At 42.1% G+C, this 14,499-nt stretch overlaps 2 protein-coding genes across 2 annotated transcripts in view; one reads left to right on the top strand and one right to left on the bottom strand.

Moving 5' to 3' along the window:
• The window catches only part of LOC135200004 (glycogenin-1-like), a 247,778-nt gene that overhangs the window by 181,871 nt on the left and 51,408 nt on the right, over positions 1 to 14,499 (top strand). The window lies entirely within an intron of this gene.
• On the bottom strand, positions 58 to 3,733 carry LOC135200000 (protein kibra-like). The gene is made up of 4 exons (XM_064228200.1): positions 3,642 to 3,733; positions 842 to 1,055; positions 409 to 562; positions 58 to 239 (listed from the first exon to the last, which is right to left on the bottom strand). Exons 2-4 carry the CDS (start codon positions 1,000 to 1,002, stop codon positions 120 to 122), a joined length of 435 nt encoding a protein of 144 aa, XP_064084270.1. The 5' UTR covers positions 1,003 to 1,055; positions 3,642 to 3,733; the 3' UTR covers positions 58 to 119.

Genomic DNA, 14,499 nt, shown 5'->3' with positions numbered 1-14,499 from the left:
AGTCTGTGAGGCTGTGCTATACTTCTCGAGCTGCCTTTTCAAGATTTACTTCTTATATAGCTTGGGTAGTTTCAGATGCAATAATGTCTTCTCTTAACACATTCAAAGATTTGATAAGCTCAGCTTTCTCCTTTTCTCCCGCTCGTAAAGATTCTTCGATGTTTTTCAGCTCTGCAACAATAACTTGTGCCTGCTCTATACTGTAAGGTGTGGTTAAACCACTCAACTTTTCTTGAACTCTGTGAAAACAAAAAATATTAAAAGTAAACTTAAAAAGGAAGACATTACATACCTATGTAATGTATTAGAGAGATAAAAAAAAAAAAGGGAGGAAGGGTAAAAAACAAACAAACATAATGATAACTGCGATAGTAATATATCAGCAATAATGTACACAAATCAACTCACTGTGCCAATGTCTGCATGCCTAGCCTCAGTGTTTGCAACCTCATGCTTTATCTGATGAAGTTCCCTTTTTAGACGACTAACACGACTCCTGGCCAGAGCTACGTCTGCCTTGAGCAAATCTGTATCATAACGTCCAGCACCACTGCCACTCGAACTTACTGTAATAACACATGACAAAAAATTAATAAGATTAATATTATAAAATGAAAATGACCTCTTTAAATTGTAATCAAACAAAAAATGATCTCCTCTTATTACTGTACAACTTCAAATAAAACTTGTCCAGATATCAATAAGGTCACTTTACGCTTACATAAAGACTTGAACATGATTCTAATAAACCTTTGTTCACAATAAATGAAAAAGTCATAAATGGTTCAAAATGGCAAATCAATACAATTACTACTACAGTAGTAAATGTGAAACAAGAAACTTGTGTCTTACTGAGGATCTTGAGCTAAAAAGGTTGGTAAGAGTAGTGTTGAGATGATGATACTCGTCTTGCGCTAATGCCAGGCGCTGAGCCTTGACCTGCATAATGTCCTGTTTGGCACTCAGGTCGTTCTGAGCTGAACACAGATACTCGGAGAGCATAGCCTCCTGAACTTGCCGCCATGCTAATCTGGGGTCCTCAATTTGGTTTTGCTCTGAGGAAAAAAAAAAAAAAATGGAAAATTAAAAATCTGCTACAACAAATACATGAATGCCTATCTAGAGATAAATGTCCTATCTTATACAGGAAATGGAAAAAAAAAATACAGTGGACCCCCCGTTATTTGCAGGGGATGCATACCAGACCAACCAAAACCCGCGAATAGGTGGAACCCCTATAAAAATGCTTAAACCAGGCTTTTTTTTATTTTGTTAGTTAAAACTTGAGAAAATCCAGCTAAAAATTATTATACCTGTTTTTTTTTTTATTAGTTCTATCACAAAAATTCTATCACAAAAAGTGCATTTTATGATGAAATTGATAGAAAAAAAAAACATGAATTTGTGGATATTTCTCATAGAAAAATACTGCGAATAGGTGAATTTAACCACAAATAATGGGGGATATGTTCCAGAGGAGAAATCTGCAAATGTGTTGAGTCCACGAACCCAAAGAACGCAAATACGGAGGGCCCAATGTATTAGGCAGCACCTCCTGCTAAATGGTATATAGTATACTGTGTAAACTGAATCTAAGCTATGCCACATTCAGTATACAGTGTAAACTGAATCTAAGCTATGCCACATTCACAGGGCTAATTCAGAACCTAATTACATAGCTTCAACTGCAACATTGTCACTTACATTTCTTTTAATAACAATATGACCAAGATTCTATAACTCCTAAACATTTCTATATTACCATTTTACAGTCAGAAGTTTCAGTCCTGAAGCTAAAATAAGATGATGTGATGGCGGTCAGAGACCCGTACTATGAACCCATATTTCATACAAGGTTTGCTAGATAACCAAATAAAAGGTGAATAGAACAGAATATAGAATTTTGGCCAAAGGCCAAGTGCTGGAACCTGTGAGGTTATTCAGCGCTTAAATGGAAACTGACAGTAAAAAGATAAAAAGGTTTGAAAGGTGTAACAGGAGATGAAAGGGGTTGCAGCTTGGGGGCCAAAGGAACACTGCAAAGAACTTCAAGTAATGCTTACGGTGCACCAAAGGAGGTGCACTGACAGCATACCCCCCTGGGCTGCATTTTACACTAGTCTATGCAAGATAACCAAATAAAGGGGTGAATGACCTCAACAACGGAAAGAGAAATAGCACTGTTTCAGAGAACCACTCAACTTCTTCATCTTTTGATCTGGAGAAGTCAAGTGTTGCTTTAACTAGCTTACATTTGGCATGTCTGACATTTGATAGGGTAGTGAGGAGACCTGGTCCTTCAGTTCTTATTAGTAACATTATCTGTTAATTAACAATGATATAGCTGCTAGCTTTGATACATGGCACAGATCAGTGAATGGTGTAGTTAGTGTGACATGAAGCTAAATTCAGACAAAACCAATATTTTTCTTATATATATTTTCAACATTCATTGTGTTGTTAAACTGCTTAATGGATGATTTAATGTCTGGCTGTAACTTGAGCTACCTTTAACATAAAAGCTTTTGCAGCATTAAAAGAATTTCCATGTACATAAATGTGTTCTACTACTTACAGCAAAGATGGTAATAATATCACAGGATTCAATTTTTTGTCATATTGTTGGTGGACAGTCCATCCCATTTGAACAGCATCATCATCCATGGAACATCTTCTAGACAATTATCATGTGTTTATTTTGAGTGCCTCACTCACTTTTAGTAAGTTTCTGGAGTTAGTGCAAGTGAGTCATTTTGCAGTGCCAACATCCCTATTCTGTTCAGGTGCTAAATTACACTGATGGGCAACAGAGGCTTTATTCCTTTACAGTAAAGCTTTGGAACAGTCTTTGGGCAGAGGCAGATGTTGGTGTTTGTTAGTTAAAACATGGGTGTGATGCTACCTTCAAGAGCCAAGCCTCCAAGCCCTAATTTTTTAAATTTTTGATTCAACTGAATTTTATTACGTTTCTCTCCCTTTGCAGCTGTCCCCAGTACTATTTGTGGGGGATGCATACCAGACACCCAGCAAATAGTTGGAACACCTATAAAAATATACTTAAAATGTCCTATTTTGTTAGTTAAAACACAAGAAAAAACCCAAAAATTTGATTACCTGTTTTTTTTTAAGTTTTATCATAAAAGTGCATTTTATGATAAAATTGATACAAAAAAAACCAGAATTTATGGATATTTCTCTTAGAAAAATACTGCAAATAGGCAAATTTCCTGCAAATAAGGGGGGGGGGATATGTTCCAGAGAGAAATCTGTGAATGTGTGATTCCGCGAATCCGGAGAATGAGAATACAGGGGGCCCACTGTACATTGTTTTCCATCACATTATATTCTATTGAGGTCTCTAATAAAAAGACTTTGCATTGCCCCATTATTTGTACATTGTAGATAAATGATTTCACTTTATTTAAATATAATCTGGAATTCCCTATTTGTGAACAAATTCTCTAAATCATTAACAATTTTGGTTCAGAAAGTTAATATTATTATAATAAAAACTGCATATGAAGCCAACCATTCAAGTCCCATCATTATTTAAACAGACAGTATGCCGGCTTAGGATTACACAAATACTCTATGTATAAAAAATCCATTTAATGCAATTACAAATGATATGAATAACTTACTATTAATGTGATCAATGTAGTAAACACCAATTTGTGGATCGTAGCATTCCTCCCACCCATAAGGAAGTTCATGGCCGACGCAATCGGCGAATGTCGGGCCTTGGTATAACTGAAAGGAAACATTTAAATGTGTAAGTAATAATTTTCACAATCTGTCCTAGTCATTAACCACATCCAAATTATCTTGACAAAGCCATTACCAAAACGCACACAATGATCAACCAGTGAATTAGGAAATAGATCAACCAAGCAAAACGAGTCAATCAAACTTCAACTTATCATCTTATGCCATGAATAACTCTGTAATCAAAATTGTCCATTAGAATAGCTTCTGTATCCCTAAGGGTACAACAAATGATATGATTACGAAGGTCAGGAAGGCAATTACTCAAATTACTGTGCAGTGCAGTGCTATACAGTACAATAGTACAGTTCTCTTCTCTCAACAATGGATGGTACCAATTAGGCATGCATCACTGCACAATAACATTGCAATATTCTGCATGTATTCACAGCAACTCCATCCATCATGCTTACAGCATCTTCACTCAGCAATACAGCACTCACTCAATTACAGCAACCTCCTTTCAACTTAAACCTGAACATCTTTTTCACCCAAGAAGAGTATTCAATAGTCTTTACCTAACCAATCAAATATAAAAATAAAAACAATTCCAAAAAGATCCTTGGCTATGAACACAAGGGTATTAAGAATTTAGAAATGTCATACAAAATGAATAAGCAAATAAATATTCAACGGGAAATAAAACGTGTTAAGATGCAACATGCACTGGGCAGGCAAACTTGAGCTGTCATTTATTTTTAAACCATTCTCTTCATGTTCACTAACATTAAAAAACTGATAGTGGTTAACCTGATAAGGACAATTCTGTAATAAATATCTAAGCATCTTTACTGCAACTGCAAAACAACTTCCACTTACAATAAAAACAAAATGTTATTGTTATAATACAATTAAGTTTGTTCATACTTACCTGGCAGATATATATATAGCTGTATTTCTGACGTCCGACAGAATTTCAAAATTCGCGGCACACGTAGTGGGGCGGTCAGGTGGTAGTACCCATTCCCGCCGCTGGGCGGCGGATATCAGGAACCATTCCCATTTTCTATTCATATTTATTCATGGCCCTTGTCTCCTGAGGGGAGGAGGGTGGGCACTCTAAGTATATATATCTGCCAGGTAAGTATGAACAAACTTAATTGTATTATAACAATAACATTTTGTTCATGAAACTTACCTGACAGATATATATATAGCTGAATCACACCTTCGGATGGTGGGTAGAGAGAGCTAGGATATTTTTTAGGAAATTTAAATTAAAATAAAAGATTAACGTATTGGTTCCTTACCTGATAGCAAAAGTAGACTAATGTGATTACTGTCACCTAAAGCCTGCTTATGCTTTATCAGAGTTGCCAGCAGGTTTTTGACCTGTAGTGCTGGTGCTCTCTGGATGCTCTGTCAACGGGGACGTGACCACAATGCGACAAGACCATCTAGGCAAACATATGGCAGTAACACAGCAACCCGACCACCACCTGACCAACTAACGCAAAAAACCTGATATTAACACTATGGAATGGGAGATTTTCACAGAAGATCTCACCATCAAACCAACACAATAAACTAACCTAACTAAGCTAAGGGATAGGGAGAGAGCTACCTTCAGCCCCCAAAACTGTGTCTGCCGAAATGTAAGGTCCCAAAGAACTACAGTTCTCGTAAACTCGTTCTCACATCCCGGAGGTAATGTGAGGCGAATACGGAATTGCTCCTCCAGAAGGTGCTATCAAGAATATCTCTGATAGACATGTTCCTTTGGAAGGCAAGAGAGGTAGCTACGGCTCTGACCTCGTGAGCTTTCACTTTCAAAGAGGCTCATATCAGTCTTCTGGCAAGATGAATGAGCCTCTTTAATGACGTCCCTCAAGAAGAAAGCAACAGCATTCTTCGACAACGGCAAATCCGGTCTTCACCGAGCACCAGAGATTACCTGAGGGACCTCTTATCTCTCTAGTCCTATTCACATAGAACTTGAGAAGCCCTGACAGGGCAGGGCAGGGCTCTCTCTGGTTCTTGACCCACGAGACTCGATATTCCTTTGATTTCAAAGCTCTTTGGCCAAGGATTAGACGGGTTCTCGTTCTTAGCCAAGAAAGAAAGGGTTCAACGAGCAGACAGCGCTGTCTCCCTTGAAACCCACTAGGCTACTGAACGCTTGGATTTCACTAACTCTCTTCGCCGTCGCCAGAGAAGCTAGGAAAAGCGTTTTCCTCGTTAAGTCCCTTAGAGAAGCTTCATGGAGAGGCTCAAAGGGACTTAGCATCAGATGTTTCAACACCACATCTAAATTCCATGAGGGCGGTCTTGCTTGTGAATTTTGGTGGTTTCAAACGACCTTAAGAGATCGTGCAGATCCTTATTGTCGGAGTGGTCCATTTCCTCTGTGGCGAAAAACGGCAGACAACATACTCCTATAACCCTTATTGTAGGAACTGCCAATTTTTGCACATTTCTTAGATAGAGTAAGAAATCTGCTATCTGATTCACAGAGGTCGTGGAAGAGGAAATTCCTTCCTTCTTGCACCATGCCCTGAAGGAGGACCACTTAGATTGGTAGACAGCTCTTGAAGAGGCTCTTCGAGCATTAGCGATTGCTCTCGCAGCTGCCTTTGAAAAGCCTCTCGCTCTGGCCAGCTTTTCGATAGTCCTGAACGCAGTCAGGGCCGCCAGAGCGGAGAGGTTTTGGTGAAAACCCATTTTGAAAGAAGGAGGCTTGTCTGAGTAGATTCTCCTCCTCCAGGGCAAATCGTTCTTGGGAAGTCCACAAGGAACGTCATGACCTCTGTGAACCACTCTCTTGCTGGCCACATTGGGGCAATCAGAGTCAACCTTGTCCCTTCTGACGCTGCGAACTTTCTCATTACGTCCCCCATGATCTTGAATGGGGGACAGGCGTAAAGATCCAGGTCTGTCCAGTTCCAGAGCAACGCGTCCACTGCAATTGCCCCTGGGTCCATAACCGGGAGCAATACAGAGGAAGCCTCTTCGTCCTTGATGTAGCGAACAGGTCTACTAGAGGACGTCCCCCACAATTTCCATAACTTTTGACAGACTTCCTGGTGCAAGGTCCATTCTGTTGATAGAATCTGATTCCGCGGCTGAGAAGGTCCGACCCTGACATTCTGAACCCCTGCGAACGAATCTTGTCAGGATCTTAATGCGCCTTGCGTCTGCCCATGAGCAGAACTTCCTTCGGCCAGGAGAAAAAGGGATCTGGAGCGAGTCCCTCCCTGATTCTTTAGATACGCAAGGGCTGTGGTACTGTCCGAGTTGACTTGAACAACCTTGCTTGACAGTTTTTTCTTCGAAGAACTGCAGCGACAGGAATATCGCTGCCAAGTTCCTTTACATTGATGTGCCAGGCTACCTGTTCCCCTCTCCAGGAGCCTGACACTTCCTTCCTCACCTATGTTGGCTTCCCCAACCGGAAATGAAGCGTCTGAGAACAACACCTAGGTCGGGGCTCAGAAGATTTAAGGAGAGGCCCTCTCGTAACTTCTGAGGGTCGCCGCCACATCTTAAGTGTACTCTTACTTCGTTGGAGATCCTTAGGATCGCATTCAGGTCCCCTTTCGACGTCCATTCTTCCGCAAGGAAGAATTGAAGAGGCCTGAGGTGCAGTCTTCCCAGCGAGACAAACTTTTCTAGTGAGGAAGGAAATGGTGCCAGCAGACTCATCCACTCCCTCACCGAACAAGCTTCTCTCTCTAGGAAGGCTGCGACTTTCTCTAACCCCAGTCGCTGACGTTCCTGGGATGGAAACGCCCGAAAACAGCCACTGAATCCATCTGAATCCCCAGATACACGATGGACTGTGTCGGGGTCAGATGCGACTTTTCGGTGTTGACCAACAGACCCAGAGACTGCTAGGGCTAGCGTAAACTGAAGGTCCTTCAGACACTTCTGCCTCGACGACGCTCTGATCAGCCAATCGTCGAGGTAGAGGGATATCCTGATTCCTGACGAATGGAGCCACTTCGCTACATTCCTCATAATCATTGTGAAAACCATTGGGGCCGTGCTGAGACCGAAACAAAGGGCTCTGAACTGCCAAACCCTGTTGTCCAAGACGAATCTCAGGTACTTCCTTGAAAGAGGGTGGACTGGGACGTGGAAGTATGCGTCCTGCAGGTCTAGAGACACCATCCAGTCGGCCAGGTCTCAATGCTCCCAGCACCGACTGAGGCGTCCTCCATTCTGAACTTTATCTTTTCACAAAAAGATTTAGCCTGCTCACATCCAGGACCGGGCGCCAACCTGACGACTGCTTCGGCACTAGGAAAATCCTGTTGTAGAAGCCCGTGACTCTAGGTCCAAGACTTGTTCCACCGCTCTTTTTTCGACCATCTGGTCTAAGAGATCGAAAAGAACACTTTTCTTCTCTCCCTGATAGGATGGAGAGAGGTCTCTGGGAGTTGAAGTCAAAGGAGGAGGATGAAGAAAGGGGATCTTGTACCCCCGTTCTACTATCTTGAGGGTCCAAGGATCCGCTCCTCTCTGCCTCCAAGACTCCGCAAAGAATTCCAGTCTGCGGCCCCGACTGGTGTCTGAAGGACGAGATCTTCATTTGCTGTTTTTCGGTTTGAATGAAGCTCTTCCTCTCGAAAACCCTCTCCCTTCGAGGAGCTGCTCTCGAGGGGGGGTGCCCGCGAAAGGGTTTGACTTTCTTCGGGGGTTTGCTGAATGTTGAAGTGGAAGGAACCGCTGGACGTCTTGAAGACTGAACCAAGAGGTCCTGGGTCGCCTTTTCTTGCAAACTCTGTGCAAGATCCTTTACCATAGCCTCGGGGGAAGAGATGGTCCGAAAGATAGGCGCAAAGAGCAATTCCGCTTTCTGAGGCGGGAGATACCGACTTAGCAGTAAAATTGCACAGCAGTGCTCTTTTCTTCAGGAAGGCAGTTCCAAATTCGAAACTAGCTCCTCCGAACCATCCCTGACGGCCTTGTCCATACATGACAACACGCTGGACAGCTCCCCCAGACTGAGAGAATCAGGACTTCTAGACTGAAGGTCCAAAACTCCCAGACACCAGTCTAGGAAATTAACACATTAAGGGTACGAAGAAAGTCCCTTCAAGTGGTGGTCAGTCTCAACCGGAGTCCAGGTCACCTTAGCAGACGCTAAGAGAGACCTCCTCTGGGCGTCCACTAAACTGGAGAAGTCACCCGCCAAACGCGGACGAAGGGACCTTTATCCCCACAATTCCTCCTTGGTCTCATACCAAACAAACTCCTCCTTTCCCGGCGAGTCTAGAGGGTGGATGGGCGAAAGTGGTCTTGCCCTGATCCTTCTTCTGGACATAAAGTCTTGAAGTTTCTTAAACGCCCTCTTGGTCGACAGCGACGTCTTCATTTCGACGAATTCAGGGGTCTTTACGGTCTTGGAAGACGAAAGTTTGTGGGAGGGAGGAGACCTAGGGGCTGTCGGCTGGAACTTGTCCCCGAATGCTGAACGTAACAGCCTAACAAGAAACCCTTGTAGTCCGAGACAGCTGAAGCTACCGGCTGTTTCTTCCCTTCTCCTTACGGAACTCCCTGGACTACTAAGTTCCCCTTCCTCCCTAAGAGGAACTGGAGAACGCCTATCAGGAGAGGGAGTACGTCCGTAGGCTCAATCCTGATAAAGACTTCCGTTGGTTGGAAGTATCCGCTACAGGTACGGAAGCGGCCGTACGTTGATCTTTAGAGGCACGGACATCTTCCGAAAAGAGAGCGTCCTTAGAAAGCCACGTGAACTGTCTTAACAGAAGCTCCCCTACGAAAGGAAGCGCGAGCTTCCTGACGAGCGGCGCCAAAAGCGTCCTGCTTAGACAAGCGAGCGTCCTGCTTTGCAGTCTCAAAAGCGTCCTGCTTCGCTCGAAAAGCGTCCTGCTTCACACGGCGAGCGTCCTGCGGAGCGTCCTCAAAAGCGTCCTGTCTAAAACCAGAAGCGTCCTGCTTCGCGCACCCGAGCGTCCTTTGCCGGAAAAGCTTCCTTTAGATCTTGAAGAGAGCTCAAAGCGTCCTGTCTAGAACGCCGAGCGTCCTGCCGAGCGTCCTCAACCGCTACTTGCCGAGAGCGTAAAGCGTCCTGCTTTCGAACGCCGAGCGTCCTGACGAGCGTCTTCTCCTGAGAGAGTAAAAGGTCTGCTAGGAGAACGAGAACGTTGACGATCCGGAGGCGGAGAGAGAGACGAGCGAGCTGAGAGAGAATGAGGCCGCTTCGTCCTCTTGACGGGCAGCCGAACGTCCTTCCTACGCTTAGGCTCGACCTGCTGCTGGGCAAGTCCTCTGAGCCATAAGCGACGTAATCTGGTCCTGAAAGGGACACAAGGATATCCTTGCGTAGGTGACGAAGGAGCAAAAGAAGGGGGGGCAGGACTGAGACTGCGAGAAAGGCGAGGGGCGAGGGGAGCGCTCCTTCCTTCTAGCAGGTACAGCTATCTGCCTCTCAGGTGAACACGCCTGTGCGTGGAAACGAAACGTCCTCATCGGAAGAAAGCCTTCCTCTCTTCTGAGGAGGAAAGGCGTCATAAGCGTCCTCTGACGAAAGAGAGACATAGGACGTGAAGCGTCCTCAAAGCGAAAAGTCCTTTTCAGACCGGGGACGCGAGTCTCTCCGAGCGCCCTCCATCCCGCCTTGCGGCGGGGAAGGACGCTTCGGAGGACGCAAAACAGCGGATCTTTTCAGGATACGCGCTCGTGCGCGCTCCTTGGCAGCCTGGGATTTAGCAACAAGGCCTGCCGAAGGGACGCCAGATCGGTGGGGAGCCCCGTAACCCTCTTGCGGCTTTCGACATACCCACACTCCCTGAGTCCTGGGAGTCCGATAGAGGTCTAGGCCTAGAGGCATTATGGGGCCGATCTGACGCCCCCTCCACAACACTAGGGGCACTAACACAAACTTTCACTGGGCCGGTTTCTAGGGCCAAAACTTTAGATTCGAGAGCACGAATAGACTCTAGAATCAGAGAAAGGGTGTTACCTTCTCCAGACACAGCACTGGGGCCCGAAGGCAACAAAACACGGATTAGGTTGGGCGAAATCTACTGGTGTTAGAGGAGGAGAAATGTTACTATCCTTACCTTTAGTAGAGCTGCCCCTTGTTGAGGAAGACCTCCTGACTCTATCGCGCTCCAATTTACGCCGATAGGTCTCATACATCCTCCATTTATCATCATCCAATTCCTAACTTTCTTTCAACCGATCATCAACCACCCAAACTTGCCCCCTGCAATCTATACAAACTGTGTGAGGATCAACTGAAGGTTTAAGAAGCCTCACCTTACATTCACTCCTCACACACACTCTGAAACTTCCCGAACTTGATCCAGACATACTGAATCCAGAAAGCCAATCCAAAATCAAAAACCAATCCACTATTACGCGTGCCAATCCAACAATCCAGAAGTCGATACCAAAAGTCAATCCAGATAATATTAAGCGAGATATGAAAAAATCCTAGACGGAGGTACTGTAAACAGATGTTTGCAGCACCGGCGACAGAAAAAATATGAATAGAAAATGGGAATGGTTCCTGATATCCGCCGCCCAGCGGCGGGAATGGGTACTACCACCTGACCGCCCCACTACGTGTGCCGCGAATTTTGAAATTCTGTCGACGTCAGAAATACAGCTATATATATATCTGTCAGGTAAGTTTCATGAACAAAATAGTGATTACATGTCTAAATGAAAGGGTAATAAGTATATATATGCACAGCTTAAAAATAAATCAAAATTTGCAGCAACACCGCCTTGTCAACCGATGCTATATTCCAGCACACATAACAAATACTGTAGTGAATTCGCTTCACCTTCCTAAACAATCCTTTATGCTCTCCATTAGTATTGTACATCATCACTTTAATTTCCAAGACCAAAACATAATTGAAACAAATAGAAGAAACATAACCAGAAATTCTTGTGGCTTTACAAGTACAGTACAGTAACCAACATAAACCACAGTCTTGACTGGGAAGGTCAAAATACTGTACAGTATGTATGTATAGTGAATGATGTGTTCACATGTAAAACTTGGTTAAACCATTGCTATTTATAGAATTAAAGCAGATTAAACAATTAAAATCACATGGGATATGGCAAATGATAAAAGGAATAACCAAGCAATGCCTCTGACCTGAGATATTAAGTGAACACTATGTTGATTATTAGTTCCTTGACCCCTATCACAGTATGCAGACTTGAATTAGATGTTCAATTAATGAACTTTATTTCCTATTCTTTACTACATGTGACTCTTCTTGTCCTTTTTTTTGTTCCACATAAGACCATTCAATTCTGTGGGAGATTCCTCATGAGTGGCCTTTGTGGCTTTGCTCCAAATGAATCTGATGACGTTAGGTGTAACTGCACAGTAATGCACAGCAGTCATAGCAGTTCAAGTCTGCCATGTAACTATATCAGTAATTACTGAATCAGATGCTATTGTGCATGTCTGGAATTCAGAATGTTGTAGGGGTCTAATTACCGTACTGTATATGACAATTCTACTGCTGCTTCAGGATACAGTGTACATCTGAGAGAAAGAAAATAAATATAATACCTTGAATGATTCATTAATCATGAATAAATTGTGTACATATCCAAATCATGTATCTGAAGATAGAAACTGAGATACAAAACAGAAACAGACAGGAGTTAGTACAGGAAGAAGATATTCAGACTTCAAACTTGGTAAATACAATTTACCCAAGCACACAACACCAATGAAAGATGAAAAACCAAACACAAACCTCCCATCCCAACAACAACAAATTCTTCTCTTGCATCCCAGCACACTCATTCAAAACAAAGAGGGAACAAAAGGCAGTCTTCTCCTGATCCCACTTTCCTCATACCTTGGCATATCATCAAATCTGTGGTGACCACTTCACTTAAGATGATTTGCCCGATCTCACCCTCAATCATGGTCAAGGCTAACCCAAGACATCCCCAACGACTGCCTATCATCCTTATTATCAACACCAAACTTCCATCTCAGATCAAGCTGACTTGATACTGCAATGCTCTTGCAATTTTTTTTGTTTTGTTACAGCAATGAAAACTTAACTAAAATTTAAAATATTGCTAATCTGCACAGTATACAGTATAAACATCATTACCATCATGAAATACAACTGAATTACCAAACACCACTTCAGAATGCTTTTCATTCCGCTTCAGAATGCCTTTCTCATTCCACTGCAGTCTTTTTTGTCATTTAAGTAGAATGAATAACAATGGTGATGATTCTTTCACCTCAAAAAATGTTAACCCTTTCAGCACAGCCTAGCGTTGGTTACAACAATTAGCCCGCAATAGTTTTTTTCAAAGCCACGATGTATCATTTGGTCCTTTGACCCTTGCAAAAATGATACTGTGTTCATCCTTCAACCATAATTCTGAACTGATATTGTTACAGTGCTCATTTTGGTATATTAAAGTCAAAGGACTACATAGGTTCTACATTGAATACAAGAGTCTGCCAACCTACAGAATAGTTTATAAGATCTGTGGACAATATTAGTATAAAAATTTTCTATAGATTTGTTTGGTTTATAGGTATTTTTACGTTACACGGAACCAATGGTATCAGCAATGGGACCTACGACTTTACGTGACTTCCGAACCATGTCGAGAATGAACATCTACCACCAGAAATACACTTCTCTGACGCCTATACTGGAATGTGACTTTCTTGACTTATTTACTATGATTTCACAGCTTTTATAATGAATTACAATTGTACCGCAGTATTCCCAAAAGAAAATCTTTACTGGCTAAACAAACTGACAAAATCTTTTAACTTTTCACTGCTTTTCTTAATCTCCAGGGGTGTTCTGAGCATTGGATCACAGAAGCATTTAATTTTCATTCAAAATAAATTACAAGAAATGAAAAAATGCCTCCATACTACACCTTGATAAGATCTTTATACATAGCGCTTTCTTTAATACATCACACTGTAAAAAATAAACCTACCGTAAATTAACTTAACAATACTGAATATTTACTCCCCATAAAAATATTTCTGAATGCCTGTATTACATCCTTATTTGTATTTCTAGTTTTTCACAATTTATTTACGTGATTTTGAAAGACAATATACTAGTAGTTCAAAATTCTGGGTTTAACTTTTCAGTTTACCTTACTGCAATTTCTGCTACGAAACTAATTCAAAATCTCTCAGCACTGTGACAATAACAAATCATTAAAAATGAAAAGGTTCAAGTAACTTTCATTAAGACCTATACCTCAATACAGTATAATAAATTTTAACTATACTCTAGCTACGAAAGGTGAGACTTTCCTACAATTAGCGGCGTTGACACGTCTCCCATCTTGCCAAAGGAGGCATTTAATCCTAATCCAAAAAGGTACAATTTCAGGATTAACCTCCTCGTGGTTAAGGTTAATCCTGAGAGTGGACATATACAGGCGTATTGTCCAGCTATTTGCTTTTATTCACAAGTGGTTTCGTGTATAAGTAATATATCATCCCATGTATATGTATGCTTACGTTTAACACATATATAAAAGGTATATACTATATGTATACTATATATACACATGCATGCAAAATTTAATTGGGTTTTATTTTATATATTATAACCCTAATTAAAATTTTCATTGAGCAACTCGAAAAATGTACAAGTCCAATTATAAATATAATGTTTTGATCTCTTGTGTTTTGCTTTTGTACTGACGAATGGAGGGAGGTCCGACAATCCTCTTATTACTGTGACCATTGCGGTCACTTCCCTTAATCATCCATACACGAGGAAATGG

Source organism: Macrobrachium nipponense, chromosome 26 (genome assembly GCF_015104395.2).
Source record: "Macrobrachium nipponense isolate FS-2020 chromosome 26, ASM1510439v2, whole genome shotgun sequence".
NCBI lineage: Eukaryota > Metazoa > Arthropoda > Malacostraca > Decapoda > Palaemonidae > Macrobrachium > Macrobrachium nipponense.
The sequence above is the reverse complement of the archived record's forward strand: the minus strand, read 5'-3'. Positions and strand labels throughout refer to the sequence as shown.

Bases quoted from the DNA above. Each gene is read 5' to 3' on its own strand.
- LOC135200000 (XM_064228200.1), bottom strand. From the start codon at position 1,002: ATGCTCTCCGAGTATCTGTGTTCAGCTCAGAACGACCTGAGTGCCAAA. The intron at 563-841 runs GTTTCTTGTTTC...TATTACAGTAAG, and splicing joins AGATCCTCAGTAAGACACAA to TTCGAGTGGCAGTGGTGCTG. The intron at 240-408 runs GTGAGTTGATTT...TTGTTTTCACAG, and splicing joins GGCATGCAGACATTGGCACA to AGTTCAAGAAAAGTTGAGTG.